At 36.8% G+C, this 18,363-nt stretch overlaps 1 protein-coding gene and 2 long non-coding RNA genes across 3 annotated transcripts; 2 read left to right on the top strand and 1 right to left on the bottom strand.

Annotated features, from left to right (window-relative positions):
• Positions 1–3,030: 3,030 nt before the first annotated feature.
• Positions 3,031–5,139, top strand: LOC116728001 (uncharacterized). The gene is made up of 2 exons (XR_004340918.1): positions 3,031–3,283; positions 3,669–5,139. It is a non-coding gene; the product is annotated as an uncharacterized LOC116728001 (long non-coding RNA).
• A 1,571-nt stretch (positions 5,140–6,710) lies between these two features.
• On the bottom strand, positions 6,711–17,184 carry hrh2b (histamine receptor H2b). The gene is made up of 3 exons (XM_032575665.1): positions 17,131–17,184; positions 11,291–12,115; positions 6,711–8,984 (listed from the first exon to the last, which is right to left on the bottom strand). The coding sequence occupies exons 2-3, from the start codon at positions 11,960–11,962 to the stop codon at positions 8,508–8,510; spliced, it is 1,149 nt and encodes a 382-aa protein (XP_032431556.1). The 5' UTR covers positions 11,963–12,115; positions 17,131–17,184; the 3' UTR covers positions 6,711–8,507.
• LOC116727961 (uncharacterized) lies at positions 9,519–10,315 on the top strand. Its single transcript, XR_004340902.1, has 2 exons — positions 9,519–9,664; positions 9,966–10,315. It is a non-coding gene; the product is annotated as an uncharacterized LOC116727961 (long non-coding RNA).
• Positions 17,185–18,363: the final 1,179 nt, after the last annotated feature.

Raw genomic sequence — 18,363 nt, 5'->3', positions numbered from 1 at the left:
AGCCTCCAGGTATCCATGTAACATGTCACCCAAAGCCTTTACGGTTAATGTCAAATCATATTATGAAGAGTAAAATACTAAGAAACTCATGGTATGACACTCTAAAGTATGGATTACAGTACACTCTCAAAAAATATTTTTCTTTACTTTAAAAACAACCTTCACAACTTTAAAAATGTCACCAAGTGTAGAAACCAGGACAAGAAAAAAACATTTAGTATCCATGGTGATTTGGGGATATTTATGTGATCGGTTTTTCCAGGAGGAAAATGTTGTTGCTATAGTGAAGCACATTTCTACAACTAGAGAAAAAAAAGAAAAGCGATGCAATCACTTAATAAATTCAGCTTTTCATCTGAGGCTTCTTTCATTTCCTGGTTTGAAGGGTCAGTTTTTGTTTTTGTTTTGTCTTTCTTTAGGGTTACCTGTGTGGCATCATCAACATAAAAACAACTGCTGTCAGGTGGATGCGGATCACTACAGCAGCATCTCAGTGCCTCCCACGCCTCCAAAACCCCCGCACTGAGCATGCTCAGACTAACCTGTTCCACGATTCTCTACACATCATCTGACCAGGGAACAATGAGAAGTGAGAGCATCAGAGAAAAACCATTCTGGTACCTGACCTAGTGAGGCAGAGCCAAAAACACAGAGGAAGAAGAAATTAGTGGTGAAAAAATTCCATAAAAGCTCCCATTTGCTGACAGGAAGACGAAGAAGAAAAAAACCCTCCACATCACCGTGAACACACCACATCAACTATGACACATGGTGGTGGCAGCGTCATACTGTTGAGGGTCAAGGAAGCTGGTCAGAATTGATAAAACAAAAAGTTGGATGAAGCTAAATACAGATTGATCGTGGAAGACAACTGTCTTATAGGCTATTAAATAATTCTTGCTGGGAAGAAGAGTCACCTTCCAGTATTAAAACAACAATAAGCATAAACATAGTTACAAAAAAAAAAAGTATTCAGGAGTTAGAACAGGTAGCTAAAGTACACATACACAAAGCCAATTGAGAATCTGAGTAAGTACTTGAAAATGTATCTTCCCAAGTGCTATCTCGGATTTTCATTGAATTTGAACTGTTCTGCAAAAACAAAACAAAAACGGACCAAGTCTGTAGATCAGTTTTGATGATGTGGATGGATGGATGGACAGATAGATGGATTTTCTATAAAAACTACAAACATACCAATACAACAGTAGAAGCTGGTTAGAACCAGAATTACTGCAAAAGATGAAACCCTTTGACAGAAGGGTTACAGCTTTTACGTAGGTTACAGTAGAAAAATTAGACGAACAAGTATTCAAAATGAAACACAAAGCAAAGGTATGATTGAAACACAGCATAGAGTGATGCTTTTAATTTTTTCCCCCCTGTTTATACCAGATGAGAATCTATAGCTCCCACTGCAATCAGCAGAGGAAATTTCTTTAATTATCCATGGCAACCGCTCTCCTCTGGGGGTACATTAGAACATGTGCTTTTACAAACAACAACCTGCTCTCCAATCACATCCCTCAGCTCCTCTGTAAGCTCATGCAATGTGGGCTTGAGTAGCTGTGAAGAAATCACAAACAAAATTATATTTTAAGTTTGGCTCCTAACCGCCCACCTCCCGTCCTACTCACTCGCATATTGTATGTGAAATGTAAACACTTTCCTTTTCCCTCGGCGAGAAATAAATAGCATGTAATTAAAGCCAGCTTGGCAGAGACGATTTCTAGCTTGCAGAAGGAAGCTTTTTTTTTTAAACAAACATATTTTATTACCCTATTATAGTCATAAAGGTTTCTTGCATTGTAAGTTCTTCCCTCTGCTCCGCTTGATTTTCGAACTGGAAGCTTTAAGTGGAATGGACCAAGAGCTTCAATTTGTATGTCAAATGTATGTATGCTCTCTTTTGGGACTGTTATAAATGTAATTATTTAAGCATTCTCTAATGAACCATAAAAATAATTAAGCTTTCAGTCTTACTGCAGTCCTTCTCTGAATAGTTCCAAATGTATCTTAACCTTCAAAGAAAAAAATAAAAATAAAATTATCTCAGTCATGAATTGTCTTTCATAATGTGCGTTACTTATCATCTCTGTCAAACTCATGAAAAACTGCTGATTCATACTGCCATCTGGTGGAAGTTTATAGCATCTGTCTTCATAGTTGTGACACTATTTTTTGTTTAGGTTGTTTCTAAAACATTATTACTACAAAATTTATCACGTCTGTTTTCAGAGAATTTCAATTTTCACTTTGAGGTGTGGGCTCAGCATTTGTATAAAACATTTTGCTCTTGTGCCACAGAAGCTATTTTACTTGGGACTTAAAAAAAAGAAAAGTCTTCAGTTACATTTTTTTCTCATTATTCTATTCTACTTTGAGCAAAAACGGTCTTATGGATGCTGTGCTTGGCCAACTCACAGGTCTATGATGGGATAAAGTATCCAGTTCAAAATGGGCAGTACATATAGAACTCATTTGGGTCCCACTTTCTGTCTCATAAACCTACATAAACCACACTTTGTGTCCATTTTGTGCCAATGTCTGTAGACAATCCTATCCGTTTTCCATTTCTCAATCTATTTCCTACCCATATATGTCCCATTTGAAAAATTATTGTCAATTACAAGCAGGTAAAAAACTTTGCAGCTGTTCTTCTGTGCATTGTCTCTCTATTCGGTGTGCCTGAGCACCATGTTTGAGATGGACCAATTCAAATGAATTGGCACCGCTTAAAAAATCAAAATAGATCAATGAGGCAACAGTGACTGCAAAAGATAAAGACTCTCCATTACTTTTGTGAAAGCAAACATCCTCAGAAGGTTATTGGAGATGAGTGATACATTAAAAAGTGCGACACTCAGACTGCATTCCACAGATCAAGCTGTTTTTGTCTAGCCTGAGCTGTTAACCTATGACTCCGCTCTTGCACTTAATGCAGGCTGTGATCTCTGAGGAAGTACAATAAATCCCTACTCATTAAATTCTGTCATCTCCAGTGGTGAGGAAATTTTACTAATATCTCACTTTAACCCTATAACGCCAAACGTATCATATGTGATACATGAGTTTTTGAGACCTCCAAATGAGCAGTGTGACATTTTTTTCCCTAAAAAACCCGATGTATACAATTAGACACATGTAGTGCACTGATAATCCAACAGGGGGTAGTAACTTTCTCGCCAGAGGCCTTTCCACTGATACTACAAGACTGCCATGGCAAAGGACTGGGACACATGCGTTTTCAGCAGGAAAACTTTGCCAATTTTAGAAGGTTAAGGTAAGAAAAAAAAAATTGTTTTGGGGTGAACTATCAATAGGAACACTTACTGAGTTGATGCAATGTAAAATTACTTAGTATTTTATCATAATTTTTTTGTAAAACCGTGTTGAAAAGTGATGTATCAAATTTGATACAGTGGGTCAGTTAACTCGAAAAATCAGTCAATTGTCTTTTATTGTACTTCATGTATTTTACATGTATTTCAAGCAATGTACAGTCTTTTTTCATATAAACTAATGACATGTTTGCATGTTCATAATTTGGTACCTTTATAGCTTAAAAATAGATATGCAACTTGCACCTTTTGCTTATTTTCATTGAAAACTGACCAATTCAAAGATAAAATAAACACTCTGTTTTTTGTGCCTGTGTGTTTTTTTAGATGGCAAAGACATACACTGTTGAAGAAATTCTGAATATGATTATGGATGGGAATTCAAGTGACATTGAGCAGCTAGGGGAGGATGAGGATGAGGATGAGGAATGGACTCCTGCAAGGAGTGAGGAACACCCAGATAGCGGCGATGATGACCACCTGAAGAATGTCACGCTGTTGACAAAATCATGGTGCCTTTCAAAGGAAAATCACATCTACAGTGCTACATGCCAGGAAAACCTCACAAGTGGGGGTTCAAGATGTGGGGATGTGGTGGGCAAAGTGGCTATCTATATGACTTTGATGTGTGCCAAAGGGGAGGAAATCTTGACCAAGAGAAATCTGATGTTGGTGCTACAGGAGATGTTGTCCTGAAAATGACCTCAACCCTTCCAGCAGGAAAGAATCACAAAGTTTTTGCTGACAATTTCTTTACGTCAGTTCCATTGGTAGAGCACTTGAAACAAAGAGGAATCTACTACATAGGCACAGTCCGAATGAACAGGGTGAAGAATTGCCAACTGATGGATGAGAAAGAACTGAAGAAAAACGGAAGAGGGTCACTGGATTTCAGAGTAAACCAGGAAAACAACATCGTTGTGAGATGGTATGACAACAAAGCTGTGAACCTGCTCTCTTCTTTTGTTGGTGTTGAACCACTGGGCAGTGTGAAGCGTTGGGATTGAAAAGCCAAAACCCACATAATGGTTCCCAGACCGGCCATTGTTGACACTTACAACAGGTTCATGGGAGGCATTGACCTTCTTGATATGCTTTCTGCACTGTACAAGTTCAGCTTCAGATCCCGAAGATGGTACATCTACATTTGGTGGCACACCATCACAGTGGCAGTAATCAATGCATGGATCCGCTACAGAAGAAATCTGGAGAAACTGCATCCCAGGCAGAAACACCTGCCCCTGCGAAGGTTTCAGGCCTCTGTTGCCACTGCCCTCACAAGTGCACGAAAGGTCAAAAAGTGTGGCAGACCTTTGTCCTCTCCGGAAGCAACGCCAACCCCTCCTAGGAGGAGGAAAACCACTGAGTTGCCCCCTGATGTGAGAAAGGATGGCCTCAATCATTTCCCAACATGGGAAACCCGACAGAGATGCAAGCACTGTGTGGGCCACTTTGCCCATGTGTTCTGTAAGAAATGCAGAGTGCATCTTTGTCTGAACAAGGACAGAAACTGTTTCCAAGCTTATCATAATGGAAAATAAAAAGGTTGTGAGCCACAATATGTCTAGAAAATAATTGAAATGTTATGTTCTCAAGACTGCCACCCTGCCAGTTCCATTAGTGGATTTGTTATTGCTGCATTGTTGTAGCACTTTTTATGTTTAGAATTAACAATTTATCTGAGTTATTTGTGTTTTATTATGTTTTTGTTTGTTCAAGAAAAAATAATCTTTGAGCATTGTGACCCGATGTATCAAATATGATACAAAATGAAACTCATATATGGAAAATGATATTTTAAATTATTTTTTTTTGTTTGTTCAGAGGGACCAATAAAGGCTCCAGTTTCAAAGAATTGGAATTTTCTGTCAGTTATTTCATGGTGTGGGCTTTATAGGGTTAAGTAAACATAGCTATGTCGTGAGAGTTCTTGTTCCCACTAAAGGTAATGGGTTAGCATGCAGTGCTATAAAACAATTTCACCAGATTTGTCCACCTTTTCCTTTACGTCACAGTTAAATCTGAAGGACCCTCAAAGGTTTTTTTTTTATTCCCTTTATTTAACCAGGTAAAATCACATTGAGATCTAGATCTCATTTTCAAGAGGGACTTGGCAATTTTAACAACAAAAAAGATAAACTTAATCAAATGCAAAATGTTTTTTTTAAACTGCCCTATCTGAAAAAGTAATTAATCCCTAAACCTATTAGTTGGTTGCTCCCCACTTGACTGTCACCAAGCATTTGAAATCAATTTTAAGATTTCTGGAAGATTTTTTTATCCACCTTCTAAAATGTTTTATTCAGCCACTGGAAAACCTTTAGGATGGATAACATTTTTATGGTTAATGCCACAACATCTTAATTGGATAAATCCAGATTTTGACAAGACCACACCAAAATCTTTATTTTATTTTTGTTTTGACTCATTCAGCTGCTGCTATGCATCTTACCCATGTCTTGCTGCATAGCTCAAGTGAGCTTCAGCTTAAGTTCTCGAACTCATGGCTGGACACTCAGTTAACGCGTTATCCAGGTACTGCAGCAAAGGCAAACATGCGTCATCTATCACCATGTTTGACTGTTAATATGCTATTTTTCTGATATACCGTGTCAGCGTTATACCAGATATAATGGGATGCACATCTTCCAAAAAGTTCCAATTTTGTCTTGCCAAACCACAAAACATTTTCCCCCAAATATCCTAATGTTTATACTCCTAGAAAGGCTCAACCCTTTGCATTTGTGGAGGATCACATAGGGAGGTTCCCTTTAATGAATCAAATCAAAATTATTTTGGCACTCCATTGAGTATTTACTCAGGTTATCTTTGTTTGAGATTAAAATTTGACTAATGATCTTAAATGTTTGGAATTATGACAAAACAACTCAATATACTGTAGTATATTGATGCTCCTACATGGAGGGTTCACACCATTTGGTGTTTAAAACTCTTGCCAATTTCACAGCAGCGTAATGTCTGTCTCTCTTGAACAGGATTGTATTTACAAAAGTCATTCTGCAAAAACACAAGTCTCTATGAAGATGTTGCTCTGCCATTTGAGAGCTGGACAAAAACTCCTGTTGAAAGCTGTTTTACAAGAAACATTAGTTTGCTCTTTTGTATCATCAAACTCGATCGAACTACATCCTGTATCTAGGATGCATCTCTGTGCCGCTCAATATTGCAATATTGCTAGTTCGTTTCATCATTTACATTTTTCCCTACAGAAAATCTATAAAAAACTTTTATTTTCATAATAAAAAAGCTAAAAAAAAACCAAACTGTAAATAAGTTCTCTTTCTGTGACTTGAATAATTCATAGTCAAACACACCAACTTAATAACAATGCAATTATTGACATTGAGATAAAAATCCTGCTTTTCATGCAGCAGATGTGATTTTATTAATCTTTGCGCCATTGAAATGTAGCACAGGAGAACACAAAGTACAAGTAAACAAAGATAATGACTAAGTCAATAAAAATGACTAAGGATTTTAAATGACATATATGATCTTTGCATCAGACTTTGTATAAACAATGAGACAAGTACTATATTGGATTGGCCTGATGCTGATGGGGCAATATATTTTCATCAGGCATACGATGACGCACTTTGAATGGGGCAATCGTGGTATGTTTTTCATCTTATTTGAAACAATGCTAAAAAAAATATATATATACATTTTGGTCCCATAAAAAACTGAAGCAACAGAGAGACTAGTCAAACAATTCTGACCTTAGAGCAGGTAACAATTATTTCTTGGTTGATGTTCTTGTTGTTTCCTTTTACAGGAGTTCAGTCTATGTTAAATACCACCTCACTTTTTGACCTTTATTATTCACAAAGGCATAAGGACTCATTCTGACAGGACAAGTTATTTATAGGGTTTGCATTGTTTGATTTAATGTTATATATACAATTACACGTGATATTTCGGGTTGAAAACCTAACCTGTATTTTGGGTCCAACCCATAACCCAACCCTGTTGGGTTAAATCAACCCAAGGTGGACTCAGAGTCCATATTTAACTTTGCACCAGAGAAGTTTGTTCACCTAAACTTGGTAGCATTAGCCTTTTGGGTGCTAAGTAGTCAGCACAAGTTAGCACTGTCTATGAGTAGCATTAATTTCTACCAAAAGAGCTGCTTTAAAAGGTAATATAAACAGACCAAGAAGAAATATTTATGCATACTTTTTTAGCAACTGCATATCCATATTATTTGCTACAGCCACATTACTTTAATTCTGAAAGATTATGCACTGAAGCTAAATAACTATAAATTTAGCATGATTATTGTTATTCATATGTAATCTGTAGTCTATTATGTTTTTTTTTTTTGCTGTTTCTAACCTACTAATTTTGAATGTAGGAATAAACTAGGCATACAGTTTACGCATTTTAATATTACTTGTCTTGTAATTCAAGATATTGATTATTTTTTTAACCCACTCTTGTTCTTAGCTTTAGACAATAATCCATAATCCAGTTTTGGGGTTGAAAACATAAACAAGTTTGCCTGGTCAAACCCACAACCCCAACCTTGTTTCAAATCGGCCTAAACCAGGCCCTGTTTAGTAAAACAACTCAAATCGGATTGTTTTTAATCCAGCAAAATTATTTTAGACAACTATGCTATGTGTTTACATAAACAAGATTATGAGAACAACGCTCTTCATTCCACAGTAGTTTTACATGCTAAGAAAGCATTCCTTAAAGGATTACTTTATTTACAGAAATTCTGTTAAGATGTCCAGGAAGTCCTTGAGGTCAATCTGCTCTGGTCAGGTGAAATATAAACCGGTTATGCATATCAAATCAAGTTGTTGGTCACATATTCACTATGACTTGCAGGGGTGTAGGGAGAGAAAACAAACACTTTGCATCCTTTAGGCACCGGTGTTCCCATGCCTTTTGCTGGAACATGTCCTAGAAAATATTACTTTATTAAACTCATCTAAACAGTACTTCAGATACTTCAAAACTATGTACAATAAAAGCGATCCCTTGAACCTTGGATTTGGCGTCATCTTCATCTATAGCCCCACATATTGAAGCACAAAATGATTATTTGATAGTAGAAAAGTCACTTATGCTGGTGCTGTGAACAGTTTAGTAGATTTGTACCCACAATGTTTATACAGGCTCTCATCCAAAGAACTTTCACCATGAATCATCTGCACCATGCCTTCCTTCACAGGGCAAAGAAAGGCTCTTCTGTCTTTCAACCATAACCGCAGCTGTGCTTTTCTTAGAGTTTTGGGAGACCCTGAATAGCTTGAAAAAGTTCAGTCGTTTGTACAGAGTCACAGGAGTAAGCTGCAGAGTCCTGCGTGATGATCCTCGACAGCGAAGCAGTTCCCCATAGGCTCGACGGAAATCCCTGTTGAATGCTGGATAGAGGATGGGATTAAGGGTAGAGTTCAAATATCCTAGCCACAGAACTACAGAATGGAGAGTGTTGGGAGGATTTCTCTTTTCCTTCACACCCATGCAGGTGAAGTAGCTGAAGTAGGGAAACCAACAGATGATAAATGCACCAAGTACAGCTGCCAGGGTGACTGTAGCCTTGTGCTCTCGGGCTATGGCAGCAGTCGCTGAGCGTGCAAATGACGGAGTGGTAGCACGGATACGTCTTACCTGAAAAGATTGTCGTAGGGTAGGGATGGAGAGGCAGAGAAAACAAAAGAAGTTTTTTCATTAATCCAAGGAACTGATTACAAAAATCTACATTCAAAATCACAAAATCTGCAACAGCTTTTTGGACAAGTGACAATATGATGTGTTGCCACATGAAGTCAACAGCCCAAAACATAAAGTACAAAAATCCCTCCACAAATATGTAAATTATTGTTAATAGTTATTGTTCATGTTAATTACATTTAACATTCTGATTCCCCTGCATGTTTTCGATGTATCTCTTTTCCAGAACATCCGTTTGAAATGATGGCAGGATCTCCTTTGAGATCATCAAGGGCAGCTGAAGCCTGTTACTCACCTATTCATTTAAGTCAGATATGTGGAAGCAAGAAGAAACCTAAAACATGTGTAACCCCCATAAACTACGCTGATCTGTATGTATGTTTAATGTGTTTGTTTGTTAGTTCTTAGAATGTCCTGTAGAGGGCACTAGACCCACATTTCTCCTGTGTCGGTACGAGAAGAAGAGTAAAGAAGAGGGAAGAAGAAAAAAAGAAATGGCAGACTAAGCACATTTCAGCAGAAGTAGAGAAGTTACTACGCATAGGTGCTGCTGTGATATGAAAGAAATCTGTCTATTTTGAACTGGATAATGTACATTCTGTTTTGAGAGTTCTCCGGTGAGTCTGTTTTATTTTCAGCTGCTTACTTACGCAGAATGGCTACCTAGCTGGAGCTAACGTTGCTCAGTTTTTTTCGAACTGGAAAAAAACCCAACCGGAGTATAAAGTGTCGCTCTGCAAGTAGCATAGCCCTGTGAAATGAGACTGTTTATGATGAAGTGATGCTTATTAAGTAATTTCTTTATTACTGAGCATTTTTGGTTTATTTTAAACGCTAATTTGATTTTCACTGAGAAGTAATTGAAAGATTTCTATGATTTCCGTATACCTGCATGATCGGTTAACGCTCTGCATGCAGGTTGTTTTTTTTTTTGGACGACCGATATCTGAACGAGCCAGTGGAGTTCCAGAACCAGGAGGGTTCCGCCGCCATCTTTGTGATTCGGACACAAAGATGGCGCCTGGAAAGACGGAGGGCCTGGTGCTGCTGGAGCTGGATATTTTGCGTGGACAACAGATAAGCTTATTGAACAAAAAGGGGGGCCCCCAAATCTTTTTTTTTTATTCCACAAACTATTTGTTCATGAATATTTTCATAACGGACAACTTATGTGCACATTGACTGAACTGACTGACTGAACTGTTATATTGAAGGACTAACTGGAATATGTAATTTCTTTTGTTGAAATAAGCTTTAAAGCTACTGTTTAAAAAACTACCCTCAATTTTCTATATATTAATTTGATATTTTTATATAAGGGTGGACAATTTAAGTTTTACACCTTAATTTTATTAAGGTAATTAGTGTTACCTGGATTATTATTTTTTTGTGGGGAAAGAAAAATAAACTTGAGTTGTTAAAACTTGTATGCTTATCATCCTCCTGTGTGACCCTAGAACAAAAGTAACGTTCCTACTGAATTTATTGCTAACTAAATTAAGTAGTGGTTACACATGCATGGCAGGAGTACTTGAGGACCAGGGTTGGGAATCACTTACTGCATGGCATCTTGAACCAAAACAGTTGAAATTAAAATTTTGTAACTATAGAAATCTAAAAAGAACATTTGGAGGGGTCCATGCATCTTCAACAGGGATGTGAATTTGTATAAAGGGCTCTGTGCACAGTAATACTTGGCCATGTAAGGGAAAATATGCAACGTATTTTCACAGCTTTTGAATGTTTTGTACATATGGTGAGTTTTAATATGATGCAAAGGACTAATCATAACATAAATGCCTCTTTTCCCTAAGTGGTCCAGCACTGTTCAGTGTGGTCCGGTATGCTATTTTATGGTTCGGCGTATTGTCTCACCGGGAATTAGCACTAAATCCAAATACCTAACATGGCAGTTAGTTTTCAACAACAAATGTGCACCTGTATGTCTGGCATTTTATTTTTTTGCCATCCAATCAATGTATTGTGTTGTGTGATGCTAGTAGCTCCATCCTAACCATAACACATTATTGCGCTATGGAGCTCCAACTGAAAAGGGCCCAGAAATACTGCGGTACAGGTTGGTTGTATGGGCCGTTTTTACAATGGAAAAAGACAAAATGATGCACCAAACCATTGACCTGTTTCAAATCACTCAGGGAATATGTGCTATTAGAACTATCTGTTTGGTTTCAAATGGTTTCAGTTTATGGATGATTTAAGATAAATCAGTAATTGACACTAACCTGTTCACGTGCCACTCTGAAAATGCAAAGATACATTCCGCACATGACCATCAGTGGTAAGTAAAAAGAGCCAAAGGCATAAATAAGGACATAGTTGTTATTAAATTCAAACTGGCAGTAGTGTCCTTTATCAGTGCCCTCATCCCCAAATTCCCAGTCCAAGTTTTGCACCCTGTAGTCTGCTGTATTCCAGCCCAGGTGGATGGGGAAAAAAGCCACGGCCAGCGACAGCAGCCAGATGAAGATAATGGCAAGTGACACCCTTCGTGGGGTGACTCTTTGAGAGTGGCTGAGGGGAGATGAAATGGCCAGGTACCTGTTCACACTGATTGCCAACAGGGTCAGGATGGAGCATGTACACAGCATGACATCCACTGAGATGTAAATATTGCACAGTGTTCCTCCAAAAGGCCATTTACTGTTGCGGAGCTCCAGCGTGGCAGACAAGGGGAGCACCAACACGCCAAGCAGGAGATCTGCAACTGCCAGCGACACCACAAAGCAGTTAGCTGTTCGCCACAAACGTCGGCTGAGCCCCACTGCCAAGCACACCAGTATGTTACCACCGATGGTCAGAAGTATAACGGACATGAGGAACAGCCAACGGAGAACTGTGGTGACAGTCATTTCCACCGGGTTACTGTCACTTTTAGCTAAATTAAAATGAATCATCCACTTGGCCAGTTCAGTTATTCAAAATATGATTCTCCTTTTGGTGTTTCTTTGAGGGACAGCTGTCATCTTCAAAAGAACATCACTGCATGGATAGGCCTTTTTCGCCATGTCTTTTCAAACTCTGACAGTGTTGCTGAAGTAAACAGGCCCCTGGGAAAGACAGAATAAGAATGTATTACTTACAGGTTAAACATTTCATGAATTCACATTCATTGAAAGCACAACCACACTAAATCTCACTCATATATCTTTTCACCTAGATCCTTTCAAATATCCTTCATGGAGATGTTAGATTTATCAAATATGGTGTCCCAAATTTTCACCAATGTTTGAATGTTTTTCTGACCCTGAAAAGTTTAATTAAAAAGAAGTAAATGGTAAATATTTCTTAGGCTCCTGACCTACACTAATGAATGTTAATTTCTCAAATGTCTTCTGCCTTGATGTAGCAGGAGTACTGATGGACCAGATAAATGTTTTTTAATAAAATAATCAGTTAAAACACATCAGCTGCTGTCATCTCATTTTCACAAACTCTTTGAATCAGGTCAGTCACTTCAAAAGTCATCAATCAATTATTTTATCTTTTGTTATATATTTTGAATTTACTGACCATTACAATTGGTCTATTACAACTGGTCTATTAGGTGACCTAATTGTGAACTTCATTGTTCACAGATTCTCTTACTTGTGACTTTGTTGCGACATAGTGCTGCCGTGCTATTGGCTTGTGTTTTCAAAGCAGCCAATCCAGGAGTGCGCTTAACTTTCCTTGGTGCTGATTGAGTATACCCTCAAAGATGGAAGACTTTAGACTTTATGTTCTGTGGTAGTACAAGGGTGTCTCCTACTGTGAATGTTAATGAATAGTAAGGTATGTTTGGTGTTTGAATTCTTAAAACAGAAATTTATGTAAGTTTTTTGAGGGGGTCTCATATATTCACTGAGGTTAGAAATTCACTGGCAGTTGTGATCCTTAACCCCCATGGATACCTGGTTCTACCACAGTTTGTAAAAATCTGTTTTTGCCTTTATCATTAGACTTCTCTTTAAATATCTTATATCATTGAAAGTGTCAAATTATATGGCTTCCTTTACAAAATAAAAAAAATTATCGTCAAATCAGGTTGAATACTTTTATTGGCATTATATGCATGCAGTAAGTTCTTCAATCTTCCATATAGTTCCAGGTTTCCAACAAGTTACTTCCTCAGCACGGTTACTGTGTTACTTTCTAACGATTTGTTTATCCCATAAACTGTTTATTTTTCTCATATAGTTTGAAATATATAATGCTGTCATCCGGCTGCAGAGTAAGCTAACTAATGGTCATTTGGCATCATTAGCACATCTTGCAGATCCTCTTGCAGCACCACAAGCTATACCAGATTTTATTTTACTAGATATAACAATTCATAAAGCAAATATGCATTCAGGAGTCTTCATGGGAATTTGGAAGTAAGTGAAGTAAATTTATGCATTCATTAATAGAAAAAGGGGGTGGACTTTAAAAGATCCCCAACACAAACACTATAAATAGATAAATAAAAAAAAAAAACCTCATAGATGCTGAGGTCAAAGAGTTTGTCTCTGGAGATTTATTGGAGAATGCGTAGGCAGAGCAGTAATTACTCACCAGTAGCAAGGTCACACGGCAATCTTTTTTAAACAATCGTAAAACATTCAGTGTGTATAGTGGTCGTATAAATGTAAACTCTTTTGAAATAACTTGACGTAAGATGAGCAATTTATTGTGTCCCCCCACATAGTTTGAAAATACACTAGAGAGCTGTTTTATTTTCGTCTTTTTCTCGTTTTTACGTAGTAAAGTCATGTCTTATTAGTTAATACCCACTGCCTGAATTTACAGATCTATGTTGTTCATGTCCACCTTGTCACAAAACACAATACCTTGTGGGAAATCAAACAAACAAAACGTACCAAATGCGCTCGCAATTACTTTTGTATCTTCTGTCAAGGCCCCGGCTGCCCCAACTGGTGAGGCTAAGATAACGTGTATAAATGAAATTTATGACACACACAAATTATTCGATAATCAAGAAGCTAAACTAATTTTACAGCAACATCTAATTTAATTGGATGATGCCAGGCAGTGCTTTCTTGGCATCAAAGACACACACACACACGCACACACACACACACAAGTCTTCAATCTCTGAGAGGAGAAACAGAAACAAAATACTTCATTCAACACTAACATTCATCAGCAGCTAAGGAGCAGAAAATAAGATTTAATGTTTCTCAAACCATAATGATTCATAAAGGAGCCACTGATGATGAACTAACAAGTAAAATTTCCAGCCAGTGCAATTACATTATGTCTGTTATTTATATACTGCAATAAATTCAACTGCCTCCTAAAGATTTTTAGACAATTGTTGACATTAATGTAGATTAATTCTCCTCTTTAACTTGCACTACACAAAACGGCAAACGTCATATTCCTCTAAAGTCTAAACTTGTTAAAATGACAAAATAACAGATGTACTAAGCACGGAAACTTTGTTTTTGTTGCTGGTCATGAATCCAGGTAGAAACGTCCCACCAATTTACACAGCATCGTTACTAATCTGTCTGTAAAATTATAACACAGAGACCCAAGCAAAATTGAAAGTAGTACATAAAGAAGAGAGATAAGACATTTGCACCTCTGGCTTTATGGTGTATGTTTAACTGGACAGTGCCATTCATGTGGTGTTTGTACAGGGAATTTTCAGTAGCTACCAAAGCTGAAAAAGGAAGCACCATTTTACCTGGGCTCCACTTTGTTTTGCTTCATGGAAGTTCCTGTCAGTTTTCCCAGTAGAAGACTGATCAGGAATTTTTTTTATTACGTGGTTCATAAATGAATGACTGTGATAGCATCTATTTAAAATAAACAACTAAAGATATGGAAAATATACAAACATACTTTAAGTTAATTAGAACGACAGTTTTTTTTCTTTTTTTCTAAAATAACAGTTACTACTATTGCCTTCACAGTATTGTGTATCGTCTTTGCTTTTCTATAATAAGAAGATAAACTGTTTTAAGCATGAAAATTCTTTCATCTTTACTATATGCATCTAATATTATATGATCCCGGGTTAAAACATTTTTTGGACATACAGAAACATTCAGTGGTTTAAGCATTGAAAATTAGAGACACAATATATATAAAACCATACCTGCAACAAAATCTGTATAAGAACTGTGAAAATGCCCCTGCTATCCATAATAATAAAATTTTTCTATTATCATGTCATGCTATGCAGACACTCAGTTTGCACTGAGGAAGATTACCTCATGTGATATGATGAGTGGTTGACATGGCAGTAAACATGTGACAGTGTTGTGAGTGATTCTTCCTATAACACAAATGCATTACACACTTTTAACATTTGTGTTTTTAAAATATACAATCAAGTGTTTTCCTTAGTTTTCACAATTATGCACAACTTTAAATTGGTGAATCACATGTAACAAGACAAACCTTTTGTAGTTGCAAAGTGATAAAATTTAAAAAATATATTTCAAAAGGAATTTATGAATTTGTATTTTATTCTAGACCAAATATTAGCTAACTATTTTAAATGTGGATCATACATTATTCCTCGCATTCAGTCTGAAGGAGCATTAACACCTCACAAAAATGCCAGACAATTTAATCACGCGCAAACACTTCCCATCGTTTCCATCGCAACCGTGTTTGTTCTGAACTGACGACGTCTGACTCGAGCTGTTTAACCAGTCAGCTCCTTTCTGCGCTTTAAGAATCAGGGTGTAGCGTGGTAAAACAGTGAGTTGACTCTAAAAGCAAACTGTCAGAATCATTTCCAGAGCTAAGATAAAGTAAATTACTTTTGTTATCATTTCGCCATGTCCTGCTGGTGAGGTGCCAAAAGAGATTGGCAACAGGTGAAATACGACACTATCGTATTATGAACAATCTGAGCTCATTTAACAGGTCATTGCATAATTTAGTTTCCTATTTCTAGCAAAGTCTGATCCAGAAGGGAGAGAAAGGCTGAGTAGGAGAAAGGAAAACATTAAGTGCTTATTGGTCTCTGGAATACTATCATGCCTGAAATGTGGAAGGCTGCATGTGTATGCACTTAATGCATAATCACACAGACTGCATAGATGGCTGAGCCTTAGCTTGTGTTAACACTTTATGTATGACTTGCTAGATTACACCTCTGAGGGCTAATACTGTCTTGTTATTTGGCTAATACCACACGATTACTTTACTGCTTGATACCATGTTCCAAATGAGCGGCACAGTCACATGCTGATCTGTACAACACACAAGAACAAAGGCTCTTATTTCCTGTAATTAAATAGCGTAGTGTTTCGACAGCACAACTGTACACAGTATTTTGAAAACACACTGCTTAATGAAAAAGGCATATGAATTGACAACAAGAGCGAGCTTCACATCATAAATCACTAAATTAACATGTGAAGTGGGAAATTAGCAGAAACACAGCCCCATAAAATTCACAAAAGGAAGTTATGCGACTTTTATTGAGTTGATTTGTTTTTTTTGCCGTTATTTATTAATCCTCGCTTCCATGTTCACCTTGTAATGGTTTTTGTTTATTTAAAGTTAAATACATCAGAAGAGTTTTTGTTTTTTTAAAGTAGCCTCATAATCACATTTGACATATGTTTAAGTTCCCTTTAGAAAACACCCAGAATACATAGAAGTAGGTACACAAAACATTCGAACTGTTAACTTGAAATAAAGTAAACAAGCAGAAGTTTATTGCTAAGAATTTCAATGAGGTAAAAATGCTCAAATGTACAAAGTGTTCCTTCGTGTCCCTTACATGTTAACTACCTTTTGGCAACTGACCCCTTTTCTTGTTATCCTACCATCACATTTTTATTTTTCCATACTTTACCATCCCCTTAAGATGTACCTACATGCGGTCAATGTTTAACCACAAAAAGTGACATTTATGTATCACTAAGCAACTCTCACATCGGTTCAAACTACGTATGTCAGTCCAGCTAAGTAAGCATAACAATTTTATTGTCATTTTTGGAAGACACTAGAATTTCATCAGGGATATTTTTAAACATGAGGAAAAAAAATGCATGCATTTGCCTTAGTTTTAAATATGCCATAAGAAAAACTAATTAAAATCTTATTGACTTACCATATTCGCTGCTCCTTTTCTCCTCCTAGATCACGAATGTTCTCACGTTCCTCGATCCTGCATGAGTATATTTATTACCCACTCCCTCTCTTCCTCTGTCTCCACCCCCACTCATGTTTCCTCCCATTAACATGAAAGTGCCATCACCAAATACCCTTTGAACTCCTGCAGTTTAGCTTCTTTTAGTTACCATAATCATTTTGTAGCTTTAACTGCAGAAGTACATGGTGCTCAACTCATGCACATGTCAAACCTATTTATTAGTATTTATCTCCTTACTTTCTTGTGATTGGCCACACTTAAATGTTTCAAGTTACTTTTTGATAAAACAGTTAAGGCAGTTTTTAAATTAGTATTTTATTGTTGAAGACAGAGAAAGGTTTCCAAATCTACCTTCCTCTACATGGAAAACAGATTGCGCTACTTGGTAAATTATGAATTATGCATGTGGACAAAATTGTTGCTACCCCCCCAAAAAACCCCAAGATGGCCACTGACACAACTTGAAACTAACAACAGTAATAATAAATAAAAATGTACTGAAAATTAACAAATAGAAATCAGACACTGTTTTTGAAATTTGGTTCAACATTTTTATAAATCAGTCAATCAATCAATCAATCAATTTTATTTATAAAGCACCCTTCATACTAAAAGCAGCTCAAAGTGCTGTACAGATCAATAAAACAAACCCACAAAAATAAACAAATGAAACAGGGTTAGACAAAAATGATTGTACCTATGAAAAAGATTATTGACTTATTCTTTCATCAATGGTTATTTTAATAACTAAGCCATGTCAGGCAGGTATTTGTAAACAATAACTAAGACTGAACTATTGGACTAATGTTTTCCTGATGATCAGGAAGAGTGCTGATTTGGTAATTTTGATTTCAATTACTAGTTTTGTTAATAATTGCCCTAGACAGTTTTTTTATGGATATTTATAGCCACACTAGGCTATGTTGTCACACAATACAGAGGTGAAGTAAAATAATTTGATGTAAATCCTAGAATTTTGAACCACAAATAAATATATGTGCAAATACTGAATCAGGAGTAGGCGGCATTCAACTACACAAAAGAATGGTGCCATTATTCGCCGGAGAATGGTGACCTCTTATTTTTAGATGACAAATAATCTAAACTGAATACAAAGAGAAACTTGTAAAGGAAAAAAAAATGCAAAAAGATACAAAAGATGACTGAATTGTTGCACAAGATGAAAGGTAA

This window comes from Xiphophorus hellerii, chromosome 11, assembly GCF_003331165.1.
Source record: "Xiphophorus hellerii strain 12219 chromosome 11, Xiphophorus_hellerii-4.1, whole genome shotgun sequence".
NCBI lineage: Eukaryota > Metazoa > Chordata > Actinopteri > Cyprinodontiformes > Poeciliidae > Xiphophorus > Xiphophorus hellerii.
The sequence above is the reverse complement of the archived record's forward strand: the minus strand, read 5'-3'. Positions and strand labels throughout refer to the sequence as shown.